The following is a 19,292-nucleotide window of genomic DNA, read 5'->3' as shown; positions in this document are numbered from 1 at the left end:
TCTAAAACGTCTATAGACACCATACTTACAGAAGTCAAAACCTTTAAAACCAAGTTCACGTCTCAGTTCCACTAAAATATCATTCAGAGGAGGAAAAGACGGACTATTTGCAGAAGAGCCGAAATTACTCACACGAATGTTATGCTTGGAGGCCAAGCAGGTATTCACAAGTAGGCAAATTACTCTCTGGGGCTCCTACTCCCAAACACTCTACTGATGCAATTTATATTCCGGGCAGGTAAACAAGAGAGCGTCAAATATTCAAAACTGAGAACGACAGGCGACGAGTCTATGGAAAATGCTACTGGGAAGATCCCAGGATCCTGGAAGACGTCCCAGCGGCACCTGAGCTCTCTCAGAGAAGGTCACTGGGCAGGGCGGCTGGCCATGGTTATTAACCTGGCCTCTACAGGGGCTGAGAGCAGGGAACAGCGAGCTGCACACGCAGACACATTATCTCCCGCTCACCCTGGGCTACAAAGGGAAAGACGAACGCGGTCGCTAGGGGGGGAAGCTGCATCCTCCGGAGAAAGACGGTCCTACCTCCCAATCGAGGACGGCGCCGGGAGAGCGGGGGAACGACGTACCCCCATAGAAAGCGGCCAGGGGAGACGGGCGCCAGGAGGGCATCTCCCGGGACGCCCTGACGGGCCCCTCCGGCACAGCGTTTCCCGCCCCCGAGGATCCTCGTCTTTTCCAAGGAAAGGTTTATTTTGGAGGGGCGGGGGAAAGAGAAGAAGGGTCGCGGCTACTCACATGGGCTCCAAGGTTTTGCTGAGCCAGGATTTCAGCGCCTCGAAGTTTTCTATGATCATTTTAACCACCATCCAGAGCGGCCCGGCCCCCCCCGCCTCCCCGGCAGCAGCAGCAACAACGGCGGCGGGGTCCGCGCCGCCCCGCCGGACGGGACCCCGGCTCCCGCCGCGCCTACTCTCTCCCGCCGAGGCCGCGGCCGCCTCCCGGTTCGGCAGAGGCCGCCTGGCAAGGGCCGGAGGCCCAGCGCCACGAAGGGGGCGGAACCAGCCGAGCAGCGGCTGCTCCCTACGGGCCCCGCTCTCGCTGCTCCTTGGCCGGGGAGCGCGGTCCGGCCGCTCCGCAGTTCCCCCCCCTCCCCCGCCTCAGCGGCGAGCGGAGGGCAGCGCGGCCGACGGGCCCTACGAGCGACGGGCCCCGAGCGCGGCTCCGAAATGCACCGACCCCCCTCTCCCCTCAGCCGCAGAGCCAGACGGAGCGAGCGACTGAGCAGGTAAGATGGCGGCGCCCCGACGTCGCGAGAATAAGGAGTCTCGCGAGGAGAGGCAGCGCGCAGGGGCTGCCGGGACGCCGGGCCGGGCCGAGCCGGGCCGAGCCGAGCCGAGCCGGGCCGAGCCGAGCCGAGCCGGGCCGGCGCGGGTGGGAGCGGTCTGTTGTCGCCCTCCCGTGAGGAGAGAGTGGTCTCTCGGGTAGTGGGGAGAGCGCTTTGCTGAGGATGTGAGCCCTGGAGACGCAGAAAGGCACAACGAGTACTCCCTCTCCCGTGGCATTAACTCCTATAAACGTTTGCAGCTGACAGAAAAAATAAAAACTTTTTTTTTTTTTTTTTAAAAAAAAAGTAGAAGTAAAAAAAATTCTCTGAAAACATGAGAGTTGGCAGCAAAGCCCCGTGTCTTCCCGCTGTCAGCCCGGCGTGGGGTGAGATGGGTTAGTGCTGCGGGCCAGCAGGTACCGACACTGACCTGCACGTGGGGTTCCCTGGCCAGTTCAGGCCCTGCAGCGTGGACCTGATGGAGGAGCTGAGCCCACGCGGCTGCTCGGTCACTGCCAGAGGCAGCGGTGCTGGGAGTGCATGGACTGGTCCCCCAAAAACCAGTGCCCACCAGTTACAGGGCCTTCACATGAAAACATATGCCACTGCTTTCACTGGTACCCTGGGTTAACTGAGTGCTGAAAAAAAATGTCCATGGTGAATGTACCTCAGTCAGTCTGGGCTTCCGAAGACTTGCATCTCACCTGAGCTCCTGAGTGAGGCGTTTTGCATGGTTGATGAACAAAGACAAGTATTTCAAGGAAACATCTTTCTTGGGGCAGAGTGAATGACTCTCAAGCTGTCTGCCTGGTTTTCTCAGATACAGAGGAACTTCAGGGAATTGACTGAGATTAGACAGCAATCATGATCTTGGCTGACCTGTCAATTTATGAGCATCCTGAAGTCCTACCTTTGTAACACAGAGTTGGGATAACAGCAGAGGGAGCCCTAGAGAGCAGGGGTGAAGGCAAGAAGACCTGTTTGGATGTAAGGTGGGATGCCTGCCTGTTCTCCTGGCATGGGAACTCCTTCAGGGTCTGTCCCCAGCTTCATCGTGCCCTTGGGAACCCACCAGAGACCACTGGTACTTCTGTTTGAAAATGCTCAACTTTACTTTGCTATATCTGTAACAGAGCAAGGGTCACTGGCAATTATGACCCTTATTTACAATTTTTCATGCCACTGAGAAACACTTGACCTCAGCAGAGAGACTGCCAAGAAATCCAGCATCTGAGACACCGAAATAAAAACTGGATGAGGCTAAGGATGCCTCGGTTATTTGAGGCTTGATTATTATCCTTTACATTTTGTTGGAAACTGGAAAGTGCAGCAAGCCAGCCACATAAACTGCTGACTTAGTAGGTACTTACTTCAGTGAGGACTTCCCAATTACAAGATATACTTTGGTTTCCTTGCATAGTGGAGAGTGAACAAACAGCACATCCTCTCATTAGCTAGAAAATCACCAGAGCCTGGAATTATCTGGAGACTATTCTGTAGACACCTAAAAAGTCCTTGGCTCACAGCCACAAACTTGTAAGTTAACTCCCCCTGAACATGTAAAAAGAGTCACAAAACTTGGGATTCTGATGGGTCTTTGAAGGGACAGGCACACAGAAATTAGGCATTGTGATAAGAATCTAAATTTGGGGTTGGATCTGGCCCGTAATCCTTTGCAAAAGCCAGTGTGTTGTGGAAGTAATTCAGGCAAGCACTGTGTCAGCCCACTGCACTTTCAGTTTTGTAACTACCTTTGATCCTTGAATATACAACAGCCACCAAGAAAACACAGCCTCTAAGGCTTCCCCACATAAAATGTATGGATATAACCATGGTAGCAACTGCTCTGTGTTTGATATTCCGTTTTCAAAAATCCTTTCCAGCCATTCAGAAGCACGGTGCTGTAAGTAAATTAAATTTGTGATCAGCAAAAGGATTTCACAAATCCTTTTTATGTACTGGATAAGACTTGTCTGCATGTGGTAATTTTTGAACATTACTCTGTTGATAGAATTATGCTGTTACAACACTTCTGTGGCAATATTCAGGGTAAGATAGATAGATAGATAGATAGATAGATAGATAGATAGATAGAAAGAAAGAAGCTGCTGACATTCCCAGTTCTAGGGTTTGCAGACTTGAAATTCAAGACCTTATAAAGATTTAAACCCCACATCTTCAGAAGTGACCACAATGTTCTGTGGCATCTTTAAGGCAATTTTCATTTTGTTTCGCAGCAGGAATTAGAGGAGTACAAAGTAAAACTATTTATTAGATCTGAGGAAACCAGTGGCTTCTATGCATAAGGTGGTTTCTATTTAGGTTCTTAATAACAATTTAAAAAACATGAAATAAGCAATAGCATTTACTTAAACTTTAATCACATGTGAAATCAGTACTTTTAACTGAAAAAAATCCTGAAGATCATGTTTCATGTAATGCAACATAACAGAGAATCTGTGCAAAGGGTCAAAGTAATTATTAACTTCTACAATGTCATTTTTCTACAAAAGAAATGTTTCCATTTCTCTTGTAGCTGTTTGTCCTGGTTCAGCTAGGATAGCGTTAAGTTTCCCCAGCACTGGGGAAGGAGCTCTAGCTGGGTTATTCGATACCATGCTGATGTCAGGTCCGGGCACCCAAGCGAGGGAACAGTTTCTATGTGGCTTTTGTCCCTGAGAGTACCCACAACGGGGCTGCTCTACCCTGTTGGTATATCTCTGTATATCTTTTGTCCTGTTTACTGTTATTACTGCTTATTGTTATTGTTTTTTGGTTTATTAACTGTTGCACTGTTGTATTAAATTTTTCCTTATATCAACCCCTGGGTTTGTATCTCACTCCCTGGCCTGTCCGGTCCGAGGGTGGGGGAGGGATAACGGCGGCATGGTCTGGGGTCCCAGCAGGGCCTAAACCACCACACTGTTCAATCTAAAATTCATGAACTGTCCAAAGGAAAACAAAGCATACCCTAAATTTCATCCCTACCTGTACAATTAAAACCCCAAAGAAGATAACAAGGAAAAAATGAATCTCTGAAAAGCTTGGAGAATGGCTAAAGAAGAATCAAACATGCTCTAGGTTTCAACAGTTTAACACCTTCATTTAAATAATCAGTTCCTGTCGCTAAATGATATTCTGTACTATGTATATGGTCTATTGACACCAAATATTTAACAGGATCTAAATAATAGAAATCTCAAAAATACAAAAATAGACATATATATTATGTAGATTAATATAAAAAGTGCATTTTAACATCAATAATCTTAAAATATAAATATATTGTTATATTAATAAAGTAATACAAATCTAATTCCCTTATTTACTCATGCATCAGAATTACAGATTGCTATAAAATCTTTGTTAAGTTCTTCAAAGTAGTCTAGATGTTTTCATGTATAACTCCCACAGTTCATAGGTTTGGTGTGCGCTCAGTTTGCAGTAGTCTTATCTAACTCAATTTAGTGATCTTTGACATTTAAAAATAATGGGTTGTATTTGTTCACATTTTTATTGTTTGACCTACTTACATGAGAGCTGAATGTTGCCAGCCAAGACAGAGATATGAATCCTTCCTGAGATTTCTGAAATTTTATTCCCGCTAATCCCTCTCCAAAGCCATTGGACTTGTGCTCATAAACAATCTTTATCAATGTGTAAACTTGCATTTTTTAAGTGTTAAAGTGTATTTTCTTAAATGTCCATAGATCTCTTTTTAACTCAGATTTGTCCCTTTAAATTTTTAATATAAAATGTAGTTGTAGAAGAGAAAAACTTTTGGGTACGTCCATGTTTTTGCCAAACCTATCCTACCTTCATCAGTCAGCGTTTATGTCATACAGAAAAAAGGTTAATTATTCTTCTCTTTTATTTGTGTTTCTTTTTTCTTTTTGTTTTAAGAGCGTTTAATCTTTTTGAAGCTGCCAGACTGGTCTATGGCATTATGAAATTCTTCAATCTTTTTGTTTAGGAAATCACAGTTGCATTTGCAATGGGATTTAAACATTCATCTCCGACTGTAGATTTTCTACTAGTGTTAAATGTAATTCTGGTTTTGTGTAGCAGACGTAATCCACCAGTTCCAGATTTGGGGCCCTTAGTGTCTGCCAGAAAAAGTTTTTAAGCATTACAGGACTCAGATGTATCTGAGTGGATGATCTGTAGATCAAGGATTCCATGTCCTTGCAGCGTACCATGGCCCTGAGCATCAACACGTGGGATAAAACGGCAGAGTATGAAACTGGATGGCATCGGGATGGCCTGATGGAACAAAAATATTTGTGTATGTTGTTCAGATTTTTAGTTTCTACTTTCACTGAGTTCTGGGTTTTCCTGTGAGTTGCTGTTTAGATACGTATAGATGTACATCTGTAAATCTGTAGATGTACTGAGTTTGCTCTCTGTAGAAGGGTCAAATGATATTCCTCCTGATACTTCTTGTCTACTCTACAGTGAGTTTCATCTCAGGAGTCATCAGTATGAGTTTTGATGACGATGTCACAGAACAGATCAAGTCTTCCCCTTCTCTCCTTCACAAATAGCAAATGTCTATAAATTCCTGAGCATCTGAAAGCTGAGGTACTTCTGCCTTTTCCTGTCAATAGACCTATAAGTGCTTCAACAGAGCAACAGATCAGCTTCATATTACTCTCACTTGACCGTGCCTCAAAAAGATAAATGCTTACATGAATGTTTAGTCCTTTGCTTTTTTATTGTTAATTCCCACATAGTGAATTGAATCAAACTGAGCCGTTGCTACTTAAAAACTGGGGCCTGTAAAAGCTCTTAGAGCAGATGGTCTTTAAGATCTGGATGTCTGCCTCTAATCTTGAAACCACAAAACATCAGTCATGAAATACAATCTGGACACTAGATGACTTTCCGTGACCATGGTCTTTCTGTACAACAGACCTTAAGCTGTGGGATTGTGTGTCTCTCCTGCTTTCTGTTGCTGCTGGAAGAAGATAGGTGATGCAGCTGGAGAAAAGGGCTCTACATGGTCCTGCCTGAGCAGGGGGGTTGGACCAGATGACCTCCACAGGTCCCTTCCAACCTCAACCATCCCATAGTTCTATGAAAAGCTTTTGACAGTGTCCCAAAGCCACAGGTGTTTGAAGTATTTCTAGATGGGGCATGTAGCACTTAGCCTGAGATTGCAAGTTACAGAATTGAGCATTGCATTTCTGAACTGACGTAACAGTTGTTTAACGGGTTTTCTTGAAAGCCAAGTTCAGAACCAGTTGTTAGTCAAAAGTCAAATATACAGACTCCATGGTTTTTATTATTGTTTAAATAGAGACATTACCAGTAGTGGATATTTAACAAGATACATCACACTTTTGAAGTCACATTATGCTAAGTCTATTTTGTGTGGATGCGTATGCCGGGTCTCGAACCTTCTGCGTCACTGACAATGTAGAAGTATCATCAGCATTTGGGTTAGAAGATTAAGGACGTCTAAATTAATGACGCACTTGTGTTAGAAGACTAACGGTGTCTAGGTTAACGACGGCTAAAAGCAAAAGAATGTGTGCTTGTTAGAGAAGAAACAGATGAGAAGGGATTCTTTAAAAATAACAAAGCAGAAACTTATCTACCGGCTGCGTGTGGTTAGTAGTCCTTACCGAAAGTGCTGAGAGGAACTAGTTTTTGAAATGAGCATGCGCAAGAGCAACGCACGGATTTGCTGTAATTTTTAGAATGTACAAGAATATATAAGGACTTTTGTTTCTAATAAACTCTGGAGCTTGACTGTTAACCATATTGGTGTGTGTCTTGTCTCACAACCTCGTCCTGCAAAAAGGGTTTCCTGCTACAATGCTGTGTATCTCTAGATGGTCTTGTGTTGTAAAAAATAAGATAGGTCAGTTTTGTAATACAAGATGCTCACGTTGTGGAACCTCATTAGCTCGTACTAACGCAGGGACAACTCGTGTCCTTACTCATTAGCTCGTACTAACGCATGGACAACCTGTTGTGTACTTGCTCATTAGCTTGTACTAATGCAGGGACAGGATTGCTCCACTTTGCCAATGGCAGCAAAATTAAACTGGGCCTCTGCTTGTGCCTGTGGGAAGGATGACAGGGAAAGGGCTCAGGGTGTAATTAACACCTCCTCTTCTTCCCAAAATGCAGTGGAGCAGGAAAGGCGTAGCTCATAATTCTGCCTCCATGACACCAACCAGCAGAGCTTCATCTTCTCGAAATCTTGTAAGCAGCTGCCCACGTTCCCCAATTCCCTCGGGCAAACTGCTGTGGCGGAGACGGCCACAAGGCCCTAGTTCCTTGCCGGAACACAGTGGCTCCATGAGCCTGGGCCAGGCTGGAGGCAGCTGTGACACTGATGATGGTGCTGCAATCTCATCTTTTGTGCCGTGAAGAACATGCTTTGTGTGGGGGACTTACTTCTAGGGAAGAGAGGCTGGCTTCCTAGTAGTTAAGTAGGTCCATCCCAAATGTTATTTCCATGATCTGGTCTACTGTGCGTCTTAGACAGCAGCTAACGCTCTGACCCGTTTTTGGCCATAAGCCTACAGTTTTGGGCCCCATTGCACAGCATGTGGACTATTGACTCCTGAAGTGGCAGATTTTGGGTGGGCACTCTCTAGTGTATTTTGCTATGCAAATCCTGTGCAAAAATAGAGGACACTGTATCCTTTCTATTTGAGATGTTAGTCATACAGAAACCATAGAAGGATGCAAGCAGGATCTTGATTTTGCCCCTTGTGCGACCCCTTATGCCCACCTTCCCATTAAATTGAACAAGTGTAGAGAAAAATTCTTTTTCTGAGCCAGCCTTTGTTCAGGGTAGACCATGCTAGACATTCCTGAGCCACAGTATGAACCTCCTTTGCCTCTGAGATGGCTCAGCTAAGATCATAATCAAACGTGTAATAAATTAAAAGAATAATCACAACTGGCAGAATGTACTTTATCCATTTATCTTGAAACTACTAGTTTTAATAGTTTTAATTATAAAAAGCCTTCTCAGTTAAAACTGAATGCCAGCTGTCATTAAAAACTGCTCTGGCCAGCCACGTGACTAACTCAGCAAGGATGGCTTCGTACTAGAGATGTAAGACCTCCATGTTGAATATATTAGAAACACTGTCAAAGAATTTTAAAGGATACCTTCTCTCATATTTGAGGTGAAAGTTGTACTGTTTACGCTATCTATTCTTCCCAATAGACTCCTGTATACACAATCATGTATGGTGAAGCTGTTCAGTCTTGGTTGTATGAGTTCTTCCTACAGAAATACGCAAATAAATTGCTCCTGAGAGGAAAGGCTATCTATTTTTTATTTCTATTACTGTTTGTTTTGGGAGCGTTATTTGCTTCACAATTAGTCGATTTAAAAGGATTTAATTTTAGCATTAAAAAGGTTATTTAAATCTTCTTTGTGAACAATTTATTACATAAACTATTATTTTAAAGTTTTCAGATTGGCCACCGGATTCTTATAACTCATTGGATTATTAAAAATTACTGCAGTATAACAAATACTGGAAAAGTGCTGTTGTCCATTGTGCAAGGCATTTTTATATTTTTCAGCTGTCAGATCTTGGAAAAAACTTTCAGGAAGTTTGGAAAGGGAATAATTTTTTAACCATTTTAATTTCCATTTGGAACAACTTTTAATTTTTCTCTTTAAGGAAGCTGAAACAGTACAGCGCTTTACGTTTTTGTTCTTTCTGTTGTGCACAGGCCTCAGCCCTGATGTCAGCAAGGTTAGAATTTGCTTAGGTCAATGCCGATACAAAACCAGAAGAGGGAGCACAGACATTGTTTCTTCTTGGTAATGCTGTAGAGACAACTTTGATTATTTCGCAAATGAAAATCTCTAAATCTATTTTTAGAGAAAGTGTTGTAGAATACTGTTTTGCTTCTTTTTTTAAAAGATTTTTTTTTCATAAGATTTAATTAAGGGAAAATTAAGAATGGATATTTACATCAATTCTTATCAAGCAAAAAATCCGTTCATAACTTTGTAAATGTGTGGTATAGTATTTTAACATATTTAACACCTTTTACAGAGTATTTTTACATTTTATTCTGCAGCTACTGAGGAGGGTGAGGCTTATCAGAATCCAAATAGAATAGTAAAGCTTGATTCACTTCAGTCTAATATTAGAAAGTGTCTTTAAGCGTATTTGTATTCTAACTTCAGATCATGTATCTACTCAGTAGTTTTCAGATGTATTTGTATTAAAAACGTTATTTTAAGGACACAAAGGATACATAAATTCTCTCCCAGCTTTTTAACAGTAATCATTAGAGCTTCTTATATCTCGCTTTAATTTCTTGTATTTCTCAGCTGTTAAAATTGCTCATACCACTTAGATTTTACTGACTTTGTAGAAAAAGTCAACGGAAGTGCCTTGTTGCACTTTCTACTGATAATAATCTCCACAAGTTTATACCTTAGCATAGTTCTGTTGCAGCCAATGGAACTGCAGCCTACAAGAGTCTTTAAATTTACTGTATTCATCCCTAGGATAGTCCTACTGCCATAGTGGTGGAACTTGGTTGAAAATTCCCAAATTTTACAGTTAAACAACTACCAAAAAAAAAGAAACAGGGAAAAAAAAAAAAAAAAAAAAGAAAACTAAACAAAAACAAAGCCCATAGAACTCCACAGTACGAGAAAGGATTTGTAAATGCTTAGTAAGAATTGTAAGAGTGAAGGTATGCTTTATAACCAAAGTTTGTGTTTGCTACTATGTAGATGAAGAATAACTTATTAAATCTCTGTAAGATGGAGGGGTTTCTTGTGGGCATTTTGAGACTCCTGTGCTCACAATACAGTTCTTCGGTAGAAGACCCCCACCAGTAGCAATCCCCATTTGAGAGGTACTGGATACTCTGCGGAACTCCCAGAAAGTAATTCTCCTGTAATTTGTCAATGGAGAGAAGACATACCAGAGAGAAAGCCACAAACCCTACCAAACTCAAAATGTAACAGAACATGGCAGTGCATATTGTGGCAGTCAGCACAGAAGTCACTGTCATCAAAGACAACATCCCGGAAGAACAGTGGTTTGCAACAGACCAAGCCCTGGTTCTTCCCTCTTTGTACAGCATCAGCCAGTGGCATAGACTAAGGACATCAAATCCAGCAGTCTGTGGTTACTTGTAGACAAAGATCCTATTCTACAGGCCATGTTTCTCTACAGATGGTCAGTGGCCCACCTCCAGGCAGCACAGAGTCTCATAGGGATGGCCATGACTAACAGTCCAGCTTCTTACATAGAAAGGACTGCAGTGAATGCAACTGTATCTTGCTGGCAGCCACTCACCAGCAGTGCTCCTCAGGGCTCAGTTCTAGGGCCAGTTATGTTTAATAATTTTATTGATGGTTTGGATGCAGGAGTTGAAAGCATCCCTAGTAAATTTACTGGTGATATGAAACTGGGAGGGGATGTTGACTTTCAAGGAACAAGAAGCCTTTCAGAGAATCTAGATAGATTGGAGCATTTGGCAATCATCAGTGGGATGAAATTTAAGAAGAACAAATGCCGAATTCTGCACCTGGGATGGAGTAATGCTGGACATAAGTATAATCTGGGATAGATGTGGCTGGAGAGCAGCCCTGCAGAAAGGGATCGGGAGGTGCTGGCCGACAGCAGGCTCAATATGAGTCAACAGCGTGCCCTGGCAGCCAAGAGGGAAAACATCATCCTGGGGTGCATCAAACACAGCATAACCAGGCAGTTGGAAGAGGCGATTACCCCGCTGTATTCAGCGTTGGTGCGGCCTCACCTTGAGTACTCTGTGCAGCTGTGGGCCCCACAATTTAAAAAGGACGTTGAGGTGCTTAAATGAGTCCAGAAGAGGGCATGAAAGCTGGTGAAGGGACTGGAGAGCATGCCTTGTGAGGAGCTGCTAAGGACTCTGAGTTTGACTAGGTTGGAGAAAAGGAGGCTGAGGGGCAAACTCATTGCTCTCTATAGACTTGCTCTTGCAGCACCAAGCGCTGATGCTTTGCTTTGAAGCACCGTCCATGCCAAGGGACTGAGGGGAGGGAGGAGGAGACAAAAAAGCCAGGTTAAATGGTGCCCAGAAACCCCTGTAGAATGCCTGTAGCAGATGCCGAGATAAAGCATGTGTGTGCTCCCTTCCCTCCCCTCTGCTCAGCGCTGGTGAGGCCATGCCTGCAGTGCTGTGCCCAGGCCTGGCCTCCCTGGACGAGAGAGACACGGGCACCCTGGGGAAAGCCCCTCAGTGCCCCACACCCCCAGCACCCCCAGCACGACCGATGAGGTCACAATGCCCCGCTCTGCGTTGACCCGGTGCTGGCCTGGCAACGGCCCCAGTACCTGCCGGGACGGTGCTGTGCCAGCACAGAGTCGCAGTGGGGTCTCGCCCAGCAGCACTGCAGAGCATCAGGACCCCTCGGAAGACTCTCTCGGGCCGTCAGAGCACGGCCCTGAGCCCCACCGGAGTGTGCAAAGCGAGGCCTCTCGTGTCCTCGGCGGGATGGGCCAGTTGAACTGCTGCCGTGGCTCCAGGTGAGCTCCCCCCGCGATCTGGGGACACGCCGGCACAGCCGGGCCCCGCAGCAGCCACCTTGCTCACGCCCGATGCCGTCTGCCCTGCAGGGTCTACCCTTACCCCGAGCAGCACTGCGAGCCTGTCCCGGGGTCACCCGAGCTGCTGCTCCGCCAGCGCGTGTGGGTGACCCAGGGCCGCACGAAGAAGAAGAGGGACCTCCTCCTCTCCAGGGACACCCTGGTCATCGCCAAGTCCGAGTAAGACTCGCAGAGCCCCGCTGCCTTTCCTCCCAAGCCCCGGCCCCGGCACCAGGGCAGGGACAGCCAAGGAGCAGCCCCAGGCCCCCGGCACCCTGGTGCTGGAGGCACCCATGGCCCTGCCCGTGGCAGGTGGACGGTAGAGGGGAGCCACTGGGCTCGGCCAGCTCCAGGTCACTCCCTGCCACCCCTCTCCGCAGACGTGGCAGCGCCCCGCGCCCGCAGCACTGCCTGGCCCTGGGCCAGCTGCAGGTGCTGAGCAGCAGGATAGGGGAGGCCGGTGATGGCCCCAAGGAGCAGGAAGACAAGACCACCAACTCCCTTGTCCTCGTCTGGCCCTTCGGCTCGTGCGTCGTGACCTTCCAGTGAGTCTCGGTGCCACATCCCACAGCAGGACTGGGCAGCGCCTCTGTCCTGCCCCACGGGGCTTCGTCCTGCCTCTGTGGCCGTCCCCACGGGGCAGGGCTGTGCCAGCGCCCACCTCTGCCCCCAGGCTGGGGAGCAGCGGGCACTCAGGCTGCTTTTCCTCTCTTTCTGCAGCTCCCGGGCGGAGAAGGAGCTCTGGGTCAGCGCACTCCAAGGGTAAGCCCAGCCTGGCGGTTCAGCCTGGAGGCCCGTGCTCACCTCACGGGGGATGCTCCAGGCTGGGGACAGGTGCCCCCACAGCTGCAGGCAGCTCTTGAGCAGGCAGAGCTGGCAGAGCTGCTTTGCCCAGCTGTGTCCAGGCAACACCTGCCCAGCCCCAGCCCCACCTGGGGCTGCCGCTGCTCTCCACTCCACTACCAGGCGGTACCCGGCTGCTTTGAGGCAGCTCGGAAGTGCTCCCTGGGCTGGAAGGAGAGGGAAAAGGCAGCTTGGGTCTCACACAGCTCTTTCTCTGCCCCTTCCCCATACACAGGCCACCAGAAGGAGTGGAGGGAGCCCGGGTCACCCAGCTGCCCTCCATCAAGGCCCCGATGAAGGAGCTCAGCCGCCGCAAGGCAGTGAGTGTCCCTCCTGTCCGTGCTCTGCCCCCAGATGCTGCTCCAGCCCAGCATCGGGTGCATCCCTTCTCACCTTCTGGTCTTTTCCCCTTGCCCAGGTGACACCACTACGTGCCAGCAGCCTGGAGAGGCTGGTCGAGGGCCAGGCAAAGGTCAGCTTCATTCAGGGGGCGATCTTGGCCATCCCCACCTCTCTCTCACATGTGGCCAGGGGCCGCTGCAGCTCACCAGGGGCCCTTGCTGCTGCGAGGCTGCTCACTGAGCACGGTGCTTTTCTTGCAGGAGGGTGCAGAGCAGCGGCCACCACCCGTCGTTGCTGGCAGCAAAGGTGGACACGGCCCCTCGGCTGGTGAGTTTGGAGAAGAAGGGGGCAGGATGGCCTTTCTCTCCTCCTCTGGCAGGCGGGCACTCGTGCTGCAGTGGGGCTGCTGCCCTCCCCTCGGGGCACCTCCGTCCCCATCGCTCCGTGCAGGAGATAGCTGAGCCCCCAGGACCCCTCATTGCCAAACAATGCCTCTGCCTTGCACTCGGTGCGGGGGGGACAGCGCTGAGAGGGTCCAGGGGCGCTGGCCTGGTGGTTCTCATGCAGGGATTTTGCCTCCCTTTCCCTTGACAGCAGGTGGGACCGGCGGCAGGAGGAGGGGGCCGTCCTGGCCCTTCTCCCGGCGAGGGACCTTGGCCGCTGCAGAGGCGCCCGCGCTGTCGGGCTCTGCCGGCAGCGGGGCTCTCTTTGGCCGGCCCCTGGCAGCTCTCTGCAGCCAGGACGGCACGCTGCCCCAGCCCATTCAGGTAAGCGAGCCTGGCCAGGGGTTCCCCACCCTGTTGGCTCCTTCGGAGAGGCAGCATCCCAAGCAGAGGGACCCTGTCTGGGACGCTGGGACAAAGCCGGCTCCTCCCCACGTCCCCAACCTGCAGCCACCCCCCCATCCCGCCCCGCCCCAGGGAGAGAGGCGGAGCCATCCACACTCGCTCCTGGCCCTGAGGAAGGGTCACCTGCCCCAGGGCCTCTCTCCAGCCAAGCAACTCTCCTCCTCTGTCCCCCGCAGGACCTGCTGGCTCTCCTGCACCAGCACGGGCCAGCCACGGAGGGGATCTTCCGGCTGGCAGCCAACGAGCGCGCCATGCAGGAGCTCTGTAAGGCCCTCGACAGCGGAGCGCAGGTCCCCCTTGAAAGCCAGCCTGCGTGCCTGCTGGCCGTCATCTTGAAGGTAAACCCTGCTGACCTGGAGCCCGGCAGCTCCCAGCTTCATCGGTGCTGGCGGGCACCTGCGAGAACAGGAGCCAAAACCCGGCCGCCTGCTCCACAGCCAGAGCGCCAGGGATGCTGCCTGTGCTCCTGGCAGTGGTGGGCAGGTCCTCACCCGCATCCCCTGGCATTGCAGAACTTCCTCCGCAAGATCCCCTCCAAGCTCCTCGAGGTAGAGCTCTACGAGGAGTGGATGAGCGCCCTGCAGAAGACCAGCAGGCAGGAGAAGCTGGCAGGACTGAAAGAGTAAGCGTGGCGAGCAGCCTGCCTGCTCCGCAGGGACTGGCAGAGGCCAACACTTGTCTGCAGTGTGACGGCCTCCTTGGAAACGCCCTTTTTTTCTGCCAGCCACCTCTTGCTGCCGCGGGGTGGGGTTTTGGGGGCAAGTGGCACAGCAGAGCACGTCTCTCCTTGGAGCACTGCCGGCAGGCATTGCGGGTTGCTCCACGAAGGGTGTCTTGCCAGAAGGGGAGGCAGGGAGGAGGGAGGTGGCCGGCCGTCTCTCAGCAAAGGCAGCCCCTCTGCCGGACAGCAGGCGTGGCCAGGGCGCCTTCCCTCGGGCGGGCTTGGGTGAGATCAGGCCGGGAGGCCTGTGCTGACAGCACTGACCGTGCTAACGTTGTGGTCCTGTTCCCTCAGGGTGGCCAGCAAGTTGCCCAAGGCCAACCTGGTCCTGCTCAAACGGTTGCTGTCCCTGCTGCAAAACATCAGCAGCAACGCAGCCACCAGCAAGATGACTGCCCGCAACCTGGCCATCTGCGTGGGGCCAAACCTCCTGAGCCCAGCTGAGGAGCACACCCTTCCCCTGGACGTCCTGGCGCAGGCGACGGGGCAGGTACGCTCTGTTTACCAGCCGACTACAGCCCTCTGGGCCCGCCCGAGCTTTGCTGTTCAGAGGTACCTGGCTGCCTCCTCTCTTCAGCAAACACTTGTGGGGGAGCTGCCGGCAAGAGCAGCCCCACAGCTGCGCAGAAGCCAGGCTCAGCAGTGGGAAAGGCCGTCGCACCTAGGTGGACACCAGTGTTTTGCTGTGTGCAGGTGACGCAGCTGGTGGAGTTCCTCATCGAGCACCGCGAGGAACTCTTCGGGGAGGAGGTGGCTGGGCTTGCCGGCACATCGGACGAGGAGTCACCGGCACCGGAGCTGGGAGCAGCAGCAGCAGAGGTATGTCACGGCCACAAACAGCGTGACGACCAAAGCCTCCCCCCTCAGAAGGGGGACCGCTGCCGCCACGGGGACAAGCAAGATCATCCACCAACCTGCAGCTCTGCAAGAGGGCAGAGTAAGGCTGACGCAGGTTGGCCCTTGCACTTCGGCGGCGATGCCACCAGAACTGGCTCAGCTGGGCTGCGCAAACCCATCCGAGGGATTTGCCTTTCAGAGCTCAGGTAGCAACTGAGCAGGTAGGTCCTTGCCACCTGTGACCTTCCTCCTTTCCACTGCAGGTGCCTCCAGTCGCCCCAGAAAGCCAACACCTGAAGAGCTCGTCTGGGCAGAGCAGGTAACATGAGCTAGCCTTGGTGAAGAGTAGAATTGTTTCGTGTTTATCATGGCTTTACCTGTCTAACCATCCTCTTGCATGGAAAGGTTGCCAGGCTCTTCTCAAGGGAATAGAAAGAGAAAAGCGACCTGTGAAGAGGGGAGCGATGGGCAACCAGTCAGGAAGATGAGGAAGCTGGAGCCGGAGCTCTCAGGGACGGGCAACTGAGGGAATCTGAGCAGGTAAGATGAACGAGGAGCCCAGGGGTGTAGCAGACCCTCTCGTCCATCTTCCAAAGGCTCTGAACACTGCTCTGAATACAGGAGGACTTCCCGAGGTGCACAGAGATGGCCCCAGACAGGAAACACGCACGTGCCCTTGGGAGAACGTGTAGGTCTGGAGAAACATTCCGCTCCAGCGTTGGCAGTGTTCCTTTTGCACTTGCTGAAGCTTGTTTGTGCAAGGCTGAGCAGACACCCCGGCAAGGTCACAAGACTCACCATTTTGAGCTCTTTGACCCGCTCCCTACAGAAAAGTCCCTCTTCTCTGTTCATGCCAGCTGGCAATCCTAACACTGGCTGGTGCTGCCTGAATCCTAAAGACACAGTAAGGGGTTGTTCCAAAGAGCTATAGACAGAGAGATATTGGCACTTCTGAAAAACTCGTGTCTCACCTGAGGAAACTGGGGGAAGAAAAAAAGAACCCAAACAATAAAAAATCAAAACAGAGCATGGTTTGCCTGCCAACCTGCCATTTTAGCATGGGACGGTGAGGGCTGCTGCTGCTGCTCAGGTTTTGGGAAAGGACCCCATCCCAGCTCCCCAGGGGCTCCCTGCTGAGCCCTACTGCCTGGCATGGGGGCACTGTACATCTCTGCCAACCTGCCGTACCCTGAGGGCATTGCAGGCATTGAGAAGGGGCCGAAGCAACGCTGGAGTCACTGCCAGTAAGGGTTCTCTCTCTGGAGCCAGGAACGACCCTTTTTTCCTCAGAATCCCCAAAGAACAGGCAACAAAGTCACACCTGTTCCTGCCCTCATGGTTTCACCAGCGCTTTCTGACTCTGCCCTTGTAGGTGCCCATCTATTTTTGCTGCTTGGATTCCCCGATGAGTTCTGATGCCACGGCTTCCAGGGGCACGACACGGGCCCAGCACCACCTCAGCAGAGGCGAGGAGAGAGGCGCCGTGCCCTTCTGCTCTGGCCAGCAGATTGCAGTCACGCACCGCTGAGCCGCAGCGGCCCCGCACCGCCCTCAGAGCCATCGCGGCCCTCGCAGGGGGCCTTGCTGGCTGGAGGGGAGCTGGCATGGGAACTTCAGATTACAGGGAGCATTTTACGCGTGGCGGCGCATGTCTAACTACTAACCGGAGTCGATGGTGCTATTGTACAAGCAGCCGTCTGTTTGCTAGTGCTTGATACAGACTCAGAGCCTCCGCTACCACATGGCAATACAGCGTCGTGCCCCATTCGCTTTTCTGTAGCGCAAACGTCCCAAGGTATGGTGCAACCAAAGCACTTAATAAATAGAGGATTATTTAAATGCCGTTTGGAGACGACTGCAGGCATCCCAACCGTCTGCAAACAAAGATGCCTCAAATCTGCCTCAAAACTGAGTACTGAGAGAGTGATTTGTTTGTAATTGCACTGAATGACCGGTATGGGCCTATTGCCCTTGCCTTTGCTGGAATACATTGTGCGGCCTGTCTGCAGCCCTTATCGTTTCTTCATATGTCCTTCTTTCTAAAATGTCTTACTGTTTGTAGAACTAAAGTGTCAAAAGTCTATGTCAGTCCCAGTGTCAGTCTCAGTATTCGGAGGAGTCCCCTTGCCTTGCCTTGCCTCGCCTCGCCTCTCCTTCCCTCCCATTCCTTTCCCTCTGATGGGAATTGGGATCATTACCCCCTCGTCTGAAATTAACAATCCAAGCAGAAATGTACTGATCATAGGTAGCAATAGGTAAGTCATCACACTTTAAGTTTTGGGAATCTCAACAACTTCAAAAAATTGTCCTGTACAGGACTGGAAAATGAGCTGTATGTGATGCCCCACATGTCTGGTGAACACACTGTAATGAGGCCTTTGCAACCCAGGGGAACCGTCACACACCGCTTTGTCTTCTTCGCCTGGCCGTCTCCCAACACTTCATGCCCAGCAGCTGCTGGGCACACAAAGCATTGACTGATGGGCCCCAGAGCGGACACAGCACTCCAGGTGGGGTCTCACGAGAGTGGAGTAGAGGGAGAGAATCGCCTCCCTTGACCTGCTGGCCACACTTCTCTTGGTGCAGCCCAGGATACAGTTGGCTTGATGGGCTGGGAGCACACATTGCGGGCTCACAGTCAGTTTTCCATCTGCCAATACCCCAAGTCCTTCTCCACAGGGCTGCTCTCAATCCACTCATCGCCCGGCCTGTGTTTGTGCATGGGGTTGCCTCGACCCATGTGCAGGACCTTGCACTTGGCCTTGTTGAACTTCATCACGTTTGCACAGGCTCACCTCTCCAGCCCGTCCAGGTCCCTCTGGATGGCACATCCCTTCCCTCCAGCGTGCCATCACATTCCCACACAGCTTGGTGTCATCAGCAGACTGGCTGAGGGTGCGCTCGATCTCTCTGCCCACAATGACATTCAACAGCACTGGTCCCAACAGCGACCCCCGAGGAATGCCACTCGTCACTGCTCTCCCCAAGCCAAGCGTGGTTTATCCCTAATGGTAACGAGTAAGCAATCTCCCTGGCTTTATCTCAACCCTAAATCTATTTCGTCTTATTTTCTCCCTCTTGTCCTGTTGAGGAAGGTGAGTGAGAGAGCAGCTGGGTGGGTGTCTGCAGCCAGCTAAGGTCAACCCACCACAAGATCTGTTCAAGATTTTGTGCTCCTCACCACCTAAGGAACTAGATAGAACAGACATGTAAAGAGCATGTAGACACACACTAACACCGAGTTTGGTGTGATATACAGCAGTCATAAACATACTCATAGACTGTTAATGAATTTTTGCACAAACCTGATAGCTGGCTGACTTAAAGGGGGAAAAAGACAGAAGAAGGAAGGGAAAGAGGGGAAAGACAAGTGGTGTAGCTCTGTAAGGAATGCCAGGTTTCTTCTCCCTGCAGTTTCCCTGCGTTTTGTCCAAAGGTTATTGAAAGAAAATACATAAGGAAGGAGTAAAGCCCCTAAGTGTTTAGTGAAAGAGGCAATCAACTTTCACTTACGTTTGTCTTTTCCTCTGTTGCATGTGATGAAAGATATCCTGCTCTTGAGAGCCTTAAGAACTTGAGAGCCAATGCAAGATCCCAAGATTGCAAGAGTGCATCTCCCAGACTTGTATAGTGTTTATTTGGAGTGCATTTCTTTTCTTTTGTAACGATAAGATTTACTTCCTTATGGTCTCAGCATATGTTGCATCACAAGGAGAACCTTCTCCCTGCAATGTAAGCTGCTGCTGTTCCAAATGGATCTTGCAGTTTGTATTCACACGCTAAATCATGTTGATTGTATCTTTCAGTCAAACACCAGATCTAAGGTCTCATCTCCCACCGTT

General features: G+C 50.0%; 1 protein-coding gene across 4 annotated transcripts in view; it reads right to left on the bottom strand.

Moving 5' to 3' along the window:
- The window catches only part of RBM26 (RNA binding motif protein 26), a 58,700-nt gene extending 57,464 nt beyond the window's left edge, over positions 1 to 1,236 (bottom strand). For 2 of the 4 annotated variants that reach the window (XM_074911690.1, XM_074911682.1), the window contains exon 1: positions 757 to 1,236. In XM_074911690.1, the coding sequence (XP_074767791.1) occupies positions 757 to 827 (71 nt within the window). In that variant the 5' untranslated portion in view covers positions 828 to 1,236. The remainder of the gene's footprint in view (positions 1 to 756) is intronic. The other 2 variants (XM_074911699.1, XM_074911673.1) reach the window with 1 other exon arrangement.
- Positions 1,237 to 19,292: the final 18,056 nt, after the last annotated feature.

The sequence above is a fragment of the Athene noctua genome, chromosome 1, assembly GCF_965140245.1.
Source record: "Athene noctua chromosome 1, bAthNoc1.hap1.1, whole genome shotgun sequence".
NCBI lineage: Eukaryota > Metazoa > Chordata > Aves > Strigiformes > Strigidae > Athene > Athene noctua.
Note: the sequence above shows the minus strand (reverse complement) of the source record. Positions and strands in the feature narration are given on the sequence as shown.